The sequence below is a fragment of the Macaca thibetana genome, chromosome 11, assembly GCF_024542745.1.
Source record: "Macaca thibetana thibetana isolate TM-01 chromosome 11, ASM2454274v1, whole genome shotgun sequence".
Classification (NCBI taxonomy): domain Eukaryota; kingdom Metazoa; phylum Chordata; class Mammalia; order Primates; family Cercopithecidae; genus Macaca; species Macaca thibetana.
This window is the reverse complement of record NC_065588.1, coordinates 60,644,605-60,660,655: the sequence shown is the minus strand read 5'-3', so window position 1 is coordinate 60,660,655 and position 16,051 is coordinate 60,644,605. Positions and strand designations below refer to the sequence as shown.

The 16,051-nt window shown below is 35.4% G+C and overlaps 1 protein-coding gene across 2 annotated transcripts in view; it reads right to left on the bottom strand.

Moving 5' to 3' along the window:
• TBK1 (TANK binding kinase 1) overlaps positions 1-16,051 on the bottom strand; it is a 53,763-nt gene that overhangs the window by 10,625 nt on the left and 27,087 nt on the right. For both annotated transcript variants that reach the window (XM_050748418.1, XM_050748417.1), the window contains exons 7-16: positions 15,097-15,207; positions 13,257-13,436; positions 10,832-11,028; positions 9,830-9,888; positions 9,329-9,420; positions 6,750-6,851; positions 5,227-5,305; positions 1,228-1,349; positions 1,057-1,133; positions 431-470 (exon numbers count right to left, since the gene is read on the bottom strand). In XM_050748418.1, coding sequence (XP_050604375.1) covers positions 431-470; positions 1,057-1,133; positions 1,228-1,349; positions 5,227-5,305; positions 6,750-6,851; positions 9,329-9,420; positions 9,830-9,888; positions 10,832-11,028; positions 13,257-13,436; positions 15,097-15,207 — 1,059 coding nt within the window. The remainder of the gene's footprint in view (positions 1-430; positions 471-1,056; positions 1,134-1,227; positions 1,350-5,226; positions 5,306-6,749; positions 6,852-9,328; positions 9,421-9,829; positions 9,889-10,831; positions 11,029-13,256; positions 13,437-15,096; positions 15,208-16,051) is intronic.

Sequence of the window (16,051 nt, the reverse complement as noted above, 5' to 3'; positions counted from 1 at the left end):
GTGGCTTTAGAGTATTTACAGTAGAAAGTAAACGTTTCTAAGACATTATAGCAGCAAGAAGATAAAGAGAAGGTTCAAAATGGATGTTAAAAAAATGCCTATTGAATGAGGTTAAAGTTAAGATGGTGGTTAAGTCTGCCCTCGCCTGTGCTCTATTATCTGTCCTTCTGTAATCAGAGCACATGAGGCAGAAGGTGACTGACTGGAACAGTAATCTTTCTCCCGCCTCCTTCTCCCATCATGGTAACTTCCCAATTAGGGAACAGATGTGTGAACCTCAAAAATGTGTACATATTGTAACAATCCTGTAAAATCAAGATTAAAATGTATTTTTAATTGTAATTAATTTCAACTTTAAGAAGAATCATAATAAAGATAACCAAAATAGCACCAAAAATAACTAATTATTAAACATAATCTGGATACTTACTTATCAAATTTGTGGATTTGCTCTTCATTATAAGCTAGTCCTAGAAATAGGAAAATATATTACTGTTGTTAATGTAGAATCATAACATTATACACAATATATTTTCTTTCGAGATCACTGCTTCAAAAAGGCTAAGAGTTTGAAGCAGATGTCATAGATTTGTGGCTCATGGGCTTCTTATGGCCCACAGATGCTTTTATTTGGTCTATAAATAACAATGTAAAAAACAATTAACTGTTAACATTTAAAAATCAAGATATTTCTAACAAATTCTGTATTTCTAGCTTTTTTTGAGAAATGGGAAGACTGGGCAATACCTTTGGTGAATCTGAGTAGTGGCTCTCCCCTGTAGATGAGTCCCCACTGGCCAATCTCATTCCTTTGTTACCTGCCTGGCCTTTAGAGGTTCTGGAGTTCATGACCCTGATTTAAAGTATCCAAAAGGTTGATTTTAAGGATAGGGCTTTTTTTTTTTAACACAATCAACCTTTTTCCTGACAGAATCATATCTCTGAAACAAACAGCTTAAGAAGCCACCCTTACAGATATGCCAAATTAATTTAACTGAATTATAACTAATTACTAAGAAGGATTTATTAAATTAACAAACAGCAAATTTTACTTACTACGTTCTGCTTTGTCTTTTTTGAACTGATAGTAAATCTCTGTCATGCAATTTAACAGGACTTGTAGTTTTTCTACACTATTTAAGGAAGAAAAACTCAAATAAATTAACTGAGTCAATGTGAAAAAGGACATTAATAAGAGCAGAAACTACGCATAAAGCTATAACTTACTTTCTATCTTTTGGATGAGTGCCTTCTTGATGTGCCCATGCATCTGCCAGCGATCCACCTGGAGATAATCTGCTGTCAATATCCTGAAGACTGGTTTCTATTGTTCCCTGAGAACTGGAAAGCTAAATAAAACCAAAGGTTCAGATCCAGGTTGCCGAAAGCCAGAAATGATTATCACAGTACCAACAAAGTCTAAAGTCTGGATCACATTTCTTTTGTAGATTACTTCAATTCAAAGGCACAGTAATTATTTCCATTTTTAAATACAAAAGAGTTCCTTACATTGATTTCCACCAGGGGTACAGTATGATAATAAAACATGAGACCAGCACTAGTACATCTTATAAAACATTTCATTCAATACCCTTCTAAAACCACATGTAAAATATTTCTAATCTTGTTTCCTTATCTGTAAAAAGTGGTTAATTCTCCATCTCACAGCCCTGTTGTGAAAATTAAATAGAACTACTAGAATAGTCCCAAGTATCAACTGTGTAGGTAGCAAGATTTGTGCTCTTCTTGTTTAAGAGGCCAAACCAAAGCAACTCCTCTTAAAAACAGAAAATGAAAAGAAACCTCATCTAAGATTCTGTTCATTTTAAGCTTAGGAAATTTATCACTTACCTACCTCAGAAATGCATACAGTATTTCTAAAATTTATGAAGAAAGGATGAAGGTTAGGCTTAAAGGATAAATAAGTCCAAATATTTTAAAGGTCCTGATACACACTATTGCCTTTCAAATAATGTTGTCAGTAGCAGCTGACATTGCCACTAGCAAAAAACAAGGGTGCTCTTTAAACCACACTCTTGTCAGCACTGGCATTATAATTTTTTAAGCCTTGAAAATCTGAAAGACAAAAATAGTATCTTACTGTTATAACAAGCAATTTTTTCTTGCTATTGGATTTGAGCATTTTTTTCAAGAGTGTTTTCACCAGACATATTTTCTTCATTTATAAATTGTCTCTAAATGTTCTTTGCTCATCTATTTTTTTGCAGACTATTTTCCTTATCAATTTGTATGAGTTATTTTTATAAAAAACCCTTTATCACATTTTCCCAACTTATTTGCGTTCTAACATTTTTTAAACATATAGAGATCTTAAATTTTTATTTTATTTTTGAAACAGAGTCTCATTCTGTCACCCAGGCTGGAGTGCAGTGGCGTAATCTCAGCTCCCTGCAACCTCTGCCTTCTGAGTTCAAGTCATCCTCTCAACTTAAGCCTCCTGAGTAGATGGGACTACAAGTGCGTGCCATCACGCCTTGAGAATTTTTGTTTTGTTTTTTTTTTTGGTAGAGATGGGGTTTCACCGTGTTGCCTAGACTGGTCTTGAACTCCTGAGCTCAACCAGTCTAACCCCACCTTGGCCGCCCAAAGTGCTGGGATTATAGGTATGAGCCACTGTGCCTGGCTTAAATTTTTATATGATCAAATACATATCTTGGTTTTTATGCTTTATGTCTGTTTTAACATTAATGTTTAGAATGTGTTAACTTATACATCCAATATATGGAAAACAGTTTATGGAAAAAGTCATTTCTTACAGCATTACATAGAAGAGTGAAAAGCAAACTAAAGTACCAACAGTAGAGGAATAATAAGTAAGACTGTAATAAATCCACTGGCTGCAACATGGTATCATTAAGAAAATGGTGTTACCAAAAGAACCTGGAAAATGCCTACACTATAATGTTATACAAAAAGTAAAAATAACAACCATATGTTTGTAGAGTAATAATAATTTAATAATACACATACAAGAAAATGAAAAGATTACCCACATTTTAGCAGCATAAGAATCACCTGGAAGGCTTATTAGAAAGGGCCTTTGCTGGGTTCTGCCAGCTGAGTTGCTGACTCAACACATCTGAGGTGGGGTCCCAAAATGTGCATTTCTAATAAGTTCCCATGTGAGGCTGAAGCTGCTGGCCCAGAAGCCACTCTTCTTATTTTTTATCTTTTGAGACAGGGTCTCTGTCGCCCAGGCTGGAGTGCAGTGGCATGATCGCGGCTCACAGCAACCTCCATCTCCCAGGTTCAAGTGATTCTCTTGCCTCAGCCTCCCCAGTAGCTGGGATTACAAGCGTCTGCCACTACACCCGGCTAATTTTTGTATTTTTAGTAGAGACAGGGTTTCACCATGTTGGCCAGGCTGGTCTCAAACTCCTGGCCTCAAGTGATCCGCCCACCTCAGCCTCCCAAAGTTCTGTGAACCACTGAGCCCTGTGACCCAGGAGTCACTCTGAGAACCACTGCTGCAGGGCAATGGATAAAAACTTTTAAGAATCATTTTTTGAGTGCAGAATATATGTGGTATTTTTTCTACTTATAAATTTTACTTTTGTGTGGGAAAAATTTCTTTAAGGTCTCCAATAGGAAGCTAGGCACAGGAGTGAGGCAGGAGAATGGCACAAACCCAGGAGGCAGAACTTGCAGTGAGCCGAGATTGCGCCATTGCACTCCAGCCTGGCGACAGAGCGAGACTCCATCTCAAAAAAAAGAAAAAGAGAAAAAATGAAATCTAGGGAAAAGTAGTTGGTTTGAAGTGAGAAGTCCTGATGTCATAAGACTCCATTACCTCAAGCTATTAGTCATCTATGCTTTCTCATAAGAAATCTTAATCTCGGTCGGGCGAGGTGGCTCATGCCTGTAATCCCAGCACTTTGGGAGGCCAAGGCGGGCAGATCACTTGAAGTTGGGAGTTCCAGACCAGCCTGACCAACATGGAGAAACCCCATCTCTACTAAAAATACAAAATTAGCTGGGCGTGGTGGCACATGCCTGCAATCCCAGCTACTCGGGAGGCTGAGGCAGGAGAATCGCTTGAACCCAGGAGGTAGAGGCTGCGGTGAGCCGAGATTGTGCCATTGCACTCTAGCCTGGGCAACAAGAGGGAAACTCTGTTTTTTTTGTTGTTTGTTTTTTTTTAAAAAAAGAAATCTCAGTCTCACAGGAATGTCATAAAAATGAGAAACATTTTGAGATCCCCAAAAGAAAATATATTAATATTAATAAGAGATTCAGAGACTTCCTGAGATTCTTTTGTATTTTTTAGCAGGGGAGAGACTTGTTCTCATTTCTTTTTCTAGTTATAGAAGTGATTACTGCCTTGAGGATCTCAAATCTTTCTTTCCTTAACTTTTTATTTTAGAAAAAAATTTGATAATATTTTCTAATTTAAATCTTTTTTTTTTTTTTGAGATGGGAGTTTTGCTTTTTTCACACAGGATGGAGTGCAATGGTGTGATCTTGGCTCACTGCAACCTCTGCCTCTTGGGTCCAAGTGATTCTCCTGCCTCAGCCTCCCAAGCAGCTGGGATTACAGGCGCCCACCACCACACGCAGCTAACGACACAGGGTTTCACCATGTTGGCCAGGCTGGTCTCGAACTCCTGACCTCAGGTGATCCACCTGCCTTGGCTTCCCAAAGTGCTGGAATTACAGGCATAAGCCACCGTGCCCAGCCTAATTTAAATCTATTTCTAAACAAGCTCAAGCACTTTACATTTAACTGCATGTGAAATTACATTTATGAACTTGCTTTAACTGCCACAGCAACAACACAAGAGCACTATGGATTTAAACACCGAGAGAGAGAGAGAGACAGAGAGAGAGGTTTAAATTACAGTAGGCATTTGAATATGTTACAAAAAATTTCAAGGCAGTAAGAGTATTTAATATTGTAAAGAAGTTTCTAAAGATGGGAAAATATTATTTCTCTGCAGTGAGAAACATCATCTCTATAAGTTTATTTATTTAAATTATTTATTTTACAGACAAGATTTCGTGCTGTTGCCCAGGCTAGGGTGCAGTGGCACCATCATAACTCGGGGCAGCCTTTAATGCCTCAGTTCAAGTGATCCTCCTGCCTCGGCCTCCTGAGTAGCTAGGTGTGTACTACCATGCCTAGCACCTAAGAACGTTTAAATCTAATAGTGCCAGCAAAGGAATAGGTTATGAGCTTACAATTTTCATAATTTTGTAAATACTTACTCTCAACAATTTGGTGTGTATGTCTGAAATTTCACCTAACTCTGCCGCTTCTAGGTTGATCTTCATTAACTTTTCATATCTATATGAAAAGTCAAAAGAGAAAATTAAATGAGTATAATCAACACACAGTTTTAAAAAGATGCTTTATAAATAATAATTTGAGCTTTCATCATAACCATTTAAAAGTAAAAAACTGATTCAAAGTCTATAAGCCAGCAGATTGTTAAAAAAAAAACCTGATGCTGGCCAGGTGTGGTAGCTCACGCCTGTAATCCCAGCACCTTGGGAGGCCAAGGTGGGAAGATCACGAGGTCAGGAGATGGAAACCATCCTGGCTAACGTGGTAAAACCCCATCTCTACTAAAAATACACACAAAAAATTAGCCGGGCATGGTGGCATGCGCCTGTAGTCCCAGCTACTTGGGAGGCTGAGGCAGGAGAATCACTTGAACCCGGGAGGCGGAGGTTGCAGTGAGCAGAGATTGTGCCACTGCACTCCAGCCTACATGACAGAGTGAGACTCTGTCTCAAAAAACAGCAACAACAACAACAACAACAAAACCATGATGCCTGCCTGAAGGAGGAATTTTATCTGCTTCTATTTCAAATTTGCAGATCAAGGGATGGATAAAACAGAAAAGACCAATTAATTTCAAGTAATCATATGTCAGGATAATAGTAAAAATACATTTCAGAATTAATGAAGGTCAATAGTGATTATTGATTTCATTTATTGTATTTCCTCTGCAGCACAAATAGTATATTCTAGAAAGACGGCAGTTAAAAATATCATTCTTTCAAAACACGTTCTCAAGAATAAGATTCACAAGTAAGAATAAACTAAAAGTAATTCCTATACTTCTAAAAATACTACTAAAAGGCTGTTCTAGAATACCTCCTCCTATTTCCTTTGTTGATTACAGGTTTCTTATTTTCTTATTCACAGTTTCTGTTTTACAAGATAGAAATGAGATGTTTTTCCCATTACCTTTTCCTACCCAATGGCTGGGAGGAAATGCCACTAAGAGATGGTATTCATTTCTTACCAAGAAAACTGGCATTTTTGCCTTTGTGATGGTGAAGTAATCACTAATCTAAGGCTGATCTTTATTTTATTCTTTGAGATGGAGTCTCGCTCTGTCACCAGGCTGGAGTGCAGTGGCACGATCTCAGCTCACTGCAACCTCTGCCTTCTGGGTTCAAGTGATTCTCCTGCCTCAGCCTCCCGAGTAGCTGGGACTACAGGCGTGTACCACCACACCCAGCTAATTTTTGTATTTTTAGTAGAGACAGGGTTTCACCGTGTTGGCCAGGATGGGCTCGACCTCTTGACCTCGTGATCCACCCACCTTGGCCTCCCAAAGTGCTCGGATTACAGGCATGAGCTACCGTGCCCAGCCGCTGATCTTTAATATAAACCCTAGCACAGCATGCCATATTGTGCCAAGGATAACTAAATCAATTAAACAGAAATGGAACATTTAATAAGTTAACCCCTACTAGTAAGGAAGTAGTCTACTCACACTTTCACAGTTTTTTCAATGTTTCTGATACAGAAATCCAATGTGATCACAACTTCTGTCTTTTTGTGAACAGTTTCATTGTAATCATCTTTAATTAATTCACTAAAAAAAGAATTATTTTTTTATGTAAGGAGTTACTTTTTCTTATCTTTCACTAATTATACTGCAGTACTACTGTTCAAAAACATTTTATAACAATATTCTTGATATTAGTCAATTCACACTTTTTGAGACACTATTATTAAAAGCATTTCTGTAACCCTTATATATATCTAGGGAACTCATATTTTCATAAACCATTACTACTTAGGTTAACAGTTTAGAAACCTAAGGTATTAATATTACATTAAGAAGTAAAAACTAATCTACAATTACACAAATAGTTTGTAGTGCATTACAGTTTACACCACCAGAATTAATTTTTACTACTCATAGTAGACTACTGTCTGATTCATACTTCAAACCAATTACAGGTTGAATATCTCTTATCTGAAATTCTTGGGACCAGAAGTGTTTCAGATTTTGGATTTTGGAGTATTTGCATATATACATACTGGTTAAGCATCCCTAATCTGAGAATCCAAAATGTTCCAATGAGTATTTCCTTTGAGCATAAACTTTGAGCAAAAAGTTGTGACTTTTTTATTAGGGAATTTTTTTTATTAGGGATGCTCAACTTATGATGTGATCTCTGAAGAGGGATGACACAGTAATATATAATTGAAGGGCTTTTGATCTACATCAGGGGTCAACAAACTAAGACTTGAGGCCTGCTTTTATATGGCCCATTAGCTAACATTACACTTTTAAAGATTGTAAAAACAAAGAAGAGACCATACGCAGCCCACAAAGTCTAAAATATTAGACTGAGTCTTTAAATAAAATGTTTGCCAACAGTGGTTTACATTAAAACTATTTTCTCATGGACTTATTGGACTATAAACTAGTAAGTAAAAGGAATAAAAGCTTCATGGATCAGCGACTGACGGTAGATAAGAGAGAAAATGAAAATTGTTAGTACATAGAGATTTTTCCAGAAACCAGTAAAAACAAGGAAGATTCTTAGTGGAACAAAAAAGCATAGGCTTAGGAACTTAGATATGTGAACACAGTGAAAAATATAAACACAAATTGATGGGTTTCATATAATGCTAACAGAAAAAAAGAAGGAGCCTAAAAAGAGTGATGAAATGCTTCATATACATTTTTGCAAGAAGGGGTGGTATGAGGTAGGCATACATAAACTGTCAAAACCATTACAGTCCAAGGGCACATACATAGCGACATGAGCGCAGAAAATAAAGTTCTTAGCATCTGTCGGCCACAAGGCCATCATGATGTGTATGCAAAATTCAAAAGCTTTGAATGACGTATAGAAATCAACATAATTCCCAAAAGAGATCATATATTTTCCATTTTTTTCAGATGGAAAGATGACATTTATAAATCATGAAAAGTATAAAACAGGAAAAAATTATATCCATCTTACATTTCTTAGAGTCACTTTCAGGAAGAAACTATTTAAACTAGATGATTAGTTATTCTGATCTAGAATAACTATATTAAGCGGTCTAGTTTTTAAAAATTAGCTTTTAAATTGCTTGTTAGATTATATATTCATATTGCATAATTTCATTTATATGAAATGTCTGGAACAGGCAAATAGTGTATTAGTGGTTGCCTAGGGCAGGGCTGTTTAGGTGGAAATGGAGAGTGAATACTAATGGGTGCAGAGATCCTTTCTGGGGTGATGAAAATGTTCTAAAATTAGTGATGATGGCTGCACAACTCTGAACACAATAAAAACCACTAAACTGTATGCTTAAATGCATGAATAGTATATGAATTATATCTCAATGTTGTGAAGGCTGGGTGTGGTGGCTCAAGCCTATAATCCCAGCTGAGGCGGGCTGATTGCTTGAGCCCAAGAGTTTGAGATCAGCCTGGGCAACATAACTAGACCCTCATCTCTTAAAAAAAAAAAAAAAAAAAAAAAAAAATTAGCTGGGCATGGTGGGGCATGCCTGTAGTCCCAGGTACTTGGGAAGCTGAGGTGGTAGCATCACTTGAGGCCAGGAGTTTCAGGCTGCAGTGATCTGTGATTGTGCCACTGCACTCTAGCCTGGGTGACACTGAGGCCCTGTCTCAAAAAGAAAAAAAAAATATGGTGTGATAAAAAAGGACTGTGTACTTCATTTGGGAAAATGGTAGGAAATTAAGGAAGACTCTGAGGACTTAAACGCTAGAAAGTACAGATTGTACTGGATTCTAACAAGCCAAAGACTTCTAACATAGTGAAATGACAACCGAGTCAAGGTCCTAGGAAAAGAAATGCATTTGCCGTCACATCCTATAGCGTGGTGTAAGTTTTAAAATTCAGATACTATTTGTTCTGTTTCACAAGGTCATTGTAGGACTCATGAAAAAAGAGCTGCTAAATGTTTTATAAATGAAATGTGAAACAAATGTATTATAATAAAAATCAAGTACCTAACCTAACTAGTTTGAAGAGAGAAAATATCAATGATGGGGCAACATCTACATGAAAATCAATTTCAAAATTTCAATCTATTACTTACATCAGCCATCGTATCCCCTTTCGCATTAATTCCTGATAAAGCAGTAAGGTACTGGCAATTCTGCAGGCATAACACACAACCCCTGTTATTCCCTAATAAAGAAATAAAATGTCAATATTTGGTGCTAATTGTGGTACAGGGTAAGAAAAACTTTTACACAAAATTATTCAAACTTATACATTTTTATCAGGTTAATTAAAAACACAACAAACCAATTTCTAAGAGTTAAAAATAGATATAAATATAATAAATATGTTATCCTTAACATTATCTAACCATGCACTGTCTCAATGAAGAGAATTTTCTTATATAATGAATTCAAGAAAGAATAAAAAGTAAAAAAGAAAGCCCACAAAATAATGTAGAAAGGGTATCAATTTAAGTGAATAATTTCCTAAGTCATATAAGCATACATGAAGACACAATACATGTTATTGCTTCCACTATTGATAAGATACATTAAATTCAGATGTTTACATAGTAATTCAATTAAATACTAACCTTAGCCATGCTAGCATCCCCATCTAAATCATAACGTGGATGTACTTTAGGGAGGGAAACTGAAATATGAAGTAAAATAAAATGAGAAAGAAAACTTTTTGAAAAAATCACTTTATCCTTTATAGAGCAAACAGAATGTCTAAATTAAACATCAGTGGAAAAATCTTTAATGTACTTTTTGTGATTAAAAAAATTACTTCAAACAATAATGTTCATTCTCTAACAAATTACCTTCAATATTTCTAAGGAGTTTCATTTTTTCCTTAAAAATACTCCAACACAATGAGTTCAATGCTTCTCTTTAAATCTACATCATATCCCAACCTTCAAATAGAACCGTAAAATTCTGGGGGATTCATTTTTTTTCTATCAGTAGAATGAATAATTTAAAAGATTCTCAAAATGCAGATCTAATTTTTCTTAGACTCTAAAGCTTGGCACAATGTTCTACACCTACTGGAAACAAAAAACATTTGCTGAAATTTATGATATAAAAGGTAATTTTGAGTGTTAGCAAAACACTTTTAAAAGAGAGTTACAGTGAAACGTATGACAAATGACTTTATCTTTATGAAACAAAATATTTGAAGTCAAATGATGTCTACAAGCCTTTTTCAATTTTACGATACTCTTTCAACTACAGTAATTTAATTTTAATGTTTATGAAAGTTTTACACTAATGTGATCATCAGCTTTATAAAGATGACAATCATTTCTATAATGACAGATTTTGTGGATTTATTTTTTTGTTTTTGAGACAGGGTCCCACACTGTCTCCCAAGCTGGAGTGCAGTGGTGCAATCTCGGCTTACTGAAACCTCTGCCTCCTGGGCTCAAGCGATGCTCCTACCTCAGCCTCCCATGTAGCTGGGACTACAGGTGTGTGCCACCATGCCCCACTAATTTTTGTTTTATTTTTTGTAGAGACAAGGTCTCACTATGCTGCCCAGGCTGGTATTTTTCTAATGGCTAGTAACAACGACAAGAAAAATCCCAACTTACTTTTTTCATATATTAATCCTATGGTATTCAGAGGTTCCCGGCTTACTACAAATATGGGGTTTTCCTCAGTAGTTTTAGGGAAATGCTGTGCCAGTCTTCCAGGTTCTAAGACTAAGCGTCGCCCTTCATAGATAAGTTCTTGATTTGAAGAAAGAATTTTGGTTTGTTTATATACCAGTTCATGAAATATAGTAGCACTGTGTGAGAAAAATTCAAAAGGACACTATAACTGGGGATAAAGTGTAATTTTTTTAATGAGTGCAACAACATCCATTCTAATTCATATTCCTAAGATCATAACCAGTCCATATAAACTTGCTTTGTTAATGTGGATACTACAAACTCCATTCCATGTAACCTGTCCATATAGTAAGCAATTCTAAAGTATTTTTATGTTTGGATACCTGTGTAATATACAGGATTCTTAATATTTTCTCTCTCTCTCTCTGAGTGTGTGTGCGACAGAGTTTCGCTCTGTTGCCCAGGCTGGAGTGCATTGGCACGATCTTGGCTCACTGCAGCCTCCGCCTCCTGAGTTCAAGCGATTCTTGTGTCTCAGCCTCCTAAGTAGCTGGGATTACAGGCGTGCACCACCACGCGCAGCTGATTTTTGTATTTTTAGTAGAGACAGGGTTACACCATGCTGGCCAGGCTGGTTTCGAACTCCTGGCCTCCAGTGATGCACCCGCTTCGGTCTCCCAAAGTACTGGGATTACAGGTGTGAGCCACCACGCCTGGCCAAGATTCTTAATATTTTCAAATAGAGAATCAACATAGCAGAGAGGTTTAGAGCACTGACTTGAATCAGATACTTGGGTTCAAATCTCAGCTCTTCCACTAACTTCTTATATAACGGTAAGTGACTTAACTCCTCTGCACTGTTTCCTCATCAGTAAAATGGAAACAATAACAGTACCCACTTCACAGAATTGTTGTGAGGATTAAATGGCTTAAATATGTAAAGAATCAAGAATAGCATTTGTTATGTGACTATATGTTTGTTAAATAAATTAATAAAACTAGGTATTTTCAAAATGATGCTTTAGGGGAAAAGATAGCTTCCCCATGAATAGATCAATGACATCGAAAGAAATGTTTCAGCAACAATATTGTAATTTGGCTCTACAAGCCTCCACTGTGTGACCTTTTAAAAAAATTCCGTTTTTAATTTTTGTGTGTACACAGGAAATGTATATATTTATGAGGTACATGAGATGTTTTGTTACAGACATGCAATATGTAATAATCACACCATGGAGAATGAGGTATCCATCCAGTCAAGCATTTATCTTTTGGCTACAGACAATCAAATTGTACTTTTTAAGCTATTTTAAAATGTACAATTAAGTTATTATTAACTATAGTCACACTAGGTAAGCTTTTCACAAAACATTTTGACATCATTGGAGATTCACATGCAGTTCTAAGAAATGATGAAGAGAGACACCATATATTCTTCCCCCAGCTTCCCCCAGCGGTGATATCCTACATACAGCAAAGCATCACAACCAGCTATTAACGCCAATACACTCATTTTTACATGCAAGTGTATGTACGTGTACAGTCATGCCTTGCTTATGATGGGAACAGTTCTAAAAAATGCATCATTGTGTGAACATCATAGAGTTTATTTACAGAAAACTACATGGTATAGCCTTCTACACACCTAGGCTATATGATATCTAGCCTACTGCTCCTAGGCTACAAACTTGTACGGCATGTTACTGTACTGAATACTGCAGGCAGCTGTAACACAATTAGAAACAGTATTTGTATATTTGAACATATCTAAACATAGAAAAGGTACAGTAAAAATATGATATGACAATCTTACGGAACCACTGTCATATATGTAGTCCATCATTGACCAAAATGTTATATGCAGTTGTATCACATGGGCAGTTTTTTTAATCACATGGGTGTAATGTATTTTTGTTTACATAAAACAAACACTGATTATTTCTCCTGCACCAGGTGCTTTAACCATTATTATGGTTAATAATAACCATATTATCTGCATATGGTTATCACAGGCAAATAACCATGCAAACTATGAAGACTTAGGCTTTGATATTTTAAACATGGCAGGATAGTACACTTAGTAAAACCTGGCTCGTTTATTGGTAGATGCCATTTGTGGTTATGTGATTATGTAACTTGAAAGAAGGCACAGCAATGAAAGTAGTTTTGTAAAACTTACAGTTAAAGAAACAAGCTAATTTAACTATACATTTTAGAATATCAATCCTTTTATTCCAAAAATAAGTGAAAAGGAATTTACTAAGCACTTAAATATAATTTTCTATGTGGGAAGTGGGTGCTTTTGGTGAAGCTGAGGCATCTTTTCTATTTCTTTTCCTAACTTAGGAAAATATTATATAACAGAATATGTTGATTTAAGAAGAAAACAGAAAGAGATACTTACGTATTATAGCTATGAACATAAATCTTATGAGCTGTCATTTGTTGTAGCGAAAAAACATGAATTATCATTCGGTGAAGTATATCACTAGTTTCTGCAAAAAACTGGTCAAAACCCCAACACTTTTCCTGATCTGCTTCAAGGATGTTTGCAAGAACAGGGGTAAGTAGAACCTGAAGACCCCTAAAACAGTATTGAAAAGTTACTTGAAGAGTGACTATGTCATATTCTGTCTAGGTTAAAAATCATAATACCAGCAAATCGAAGGAACTGTCACTATTACTATATTAGACTAATTTTAAAAATTCAAAATCTGTCAACTTTTCAGAAAGCTAGATAACCTTCATTTAATATCACTCATGAATGAATAAGGGATTATAGCTTTTTCTCTTCTAGAAATGGGGTCTTGTTATGTTGCCCAGGCTGAAGTACAGCAGCTATTCACAAATGCTTTATGCATTGCAGTCTCAAACTCGGGGGCTCAAGTATCCTGCCTCAGCTTCCTGAGTAGCTGGGATTATAGGTGTATGCCACCGTGCCAAGCCCCATTACATTTCTGGTAGTTGTTTTCACTGCTGATTTGTAGTACTTAAAAGTTCTTACTATTTAAAACAAAAAAAATTATATAATATACTTTCTGGCATCTAAGCAATTTTTCTCAAAGAATTTATAACTTGGTATGCTAAGGACTGATTCAATAGATAAAGCCTTTCACCCTCCAGAAATATGCTGCAGTTCAGATCATCAGATGTTTTTGATTCTGAGTTTTGGCAATTTAATTACTTAGCAAGTGTTCATTTCCTGAGCCCTTTACATTTTATCAGTTTTGCCTGAGATCCCCAAAATGAGTATTTCCTAAATCAAAATTTAACACAAATCACAATTATAATATTAAATTTCTGCTCTCCAACACAATGAATTTCTCTTAGTAATCTAGTTGCATGACAATTTCATTTTGGAAACTTTTTAAAATAACACACACACAAAACTGTTAACAACAGTGGTTTTTGAAAATGATTTCAGCATTGGAACTCCTGGTTTAAATGAATTTTCACAGAACCCAACATATAAAATGATAAGTGATATTTTATTAGCTTGTTTTATATATTTATTTCTTTAAAGTCATACAAAAATCACCCACAACTAAAAATAGATGTTAAGCCAGTAACTCATAACCTGTGTCCAATTAAGTATTATATAACTACCATACTCAGTCAGGAAAAATGGAAGTTAATTCAGTAATCACAAATACTAAATACTGATGCATGTCTTGGCTTTATTTCCAGAGTGAAAATAATTTACTTTCTACTTTTAATTTCTTTTACCTTAATTCTTTCTTTGGGGTAACAGGATTCTTAAACAATATAATTTTTTTGATTTCTGTCTGAGACATTAAAGACCCATACGAACATCTGAAATTCTAAAAAGTACAAAAAACTATTGTTTCTCACCCTTTGAATAATTTGAATTTTTTAAAATGAAGATAATACTAAATCTCTTCATTGTTTGCTTTTTACAACTCCAGTTGAGAAATTTACTCATATCCAATCCACTATTTGTTATCCATGAATATGGAGGTCATTATAAAAGATACTAAGGTCCTGAGCAGGATCCCCACACTGGGAAGAATTCCAAGACCAGTGATTACCAATCTTAAAAATGTATGCCCTGTGTCCTAATGCAGATCTGGGGAAATTATTCGTATAGCAGCAAAGACAAAAATCATTTATCAAAGCAATTAAAATAAAATCAAACTACACTTCAGTATTTGAATAGTATTTTAGGCAACAAAGATTTCTAACACCTAAGTGCAAAAGATGAGAATCAGGTACACTACACTTACCGAGAAAGACTGCAAGAAACAGGCATGTCTCCACTCCAGTCAATTGGTCCATTTTCTGCCTTCTGTACTCCAGATATTGCACCAGAAGGCTTTCCTGTAATTATTTTATACCTTGGGAGGAACAAAAGCAGAATAAAATAAGCAGTTGATTTTTGCATGACTTATTAATGGGCTATGCAAAAGTATTTCCTCAATTGCACCTACAATTATCTACTAGATGAAACTTTGTGATTGATGCTCACAGGATCCATAAAACAATCAAAATACTTTGAATCTGACTGACTGAAGTACAATAGTGGTTGTACAGTTATTTATATATGCCATAGTTAATTTTCATTTGCGATCTCACAGTGCTTTATAACAGCATCTTGATGTTCACAACAAAAATATTAATTTTTCCATCTGAAAAAACCGAGCAAACACAAAATAAGTTATGTCACAGAATGTCTCTAGACCATGAAAAAAAAGCATCTAATCCCTCTTACCCATATTATTAAAAGGCACAACTAAAGTTTCTGCAGAATGAATAGCATTCTTTAAAACAAAAAAGATAAAACTATAGTATACAGAGCACAGTATCAGATTCTTTGTACATTGGTAAACACACATTTGCACATTTTGGAAAAAGCATATTTGTTTAACGTTAAATATGCTCTGAGCAAATCAATATTTTTTAAAAAAATAGAACAAACCACTACAACTGATTTAGACCATTTGCTGCTTCCTCAGCAGTGGCAGTCAGGATTTCTGCCTTAAGAGATTTTTTCAAAGAGGAAATTAATATGGAAAATAAGGTGTGTTCATGTGAGAACTATCTAAGGAGTAAGGGCACATATGTGAGATTAATGCAAAAGAGAAATAAATAGAATAAATAGCAAAAGTCTTAAGGGAATGCTTACAAGTTTTAAAAAAGTTTAATTTTGATAAGATCCACATATAACTACATTCATAACAT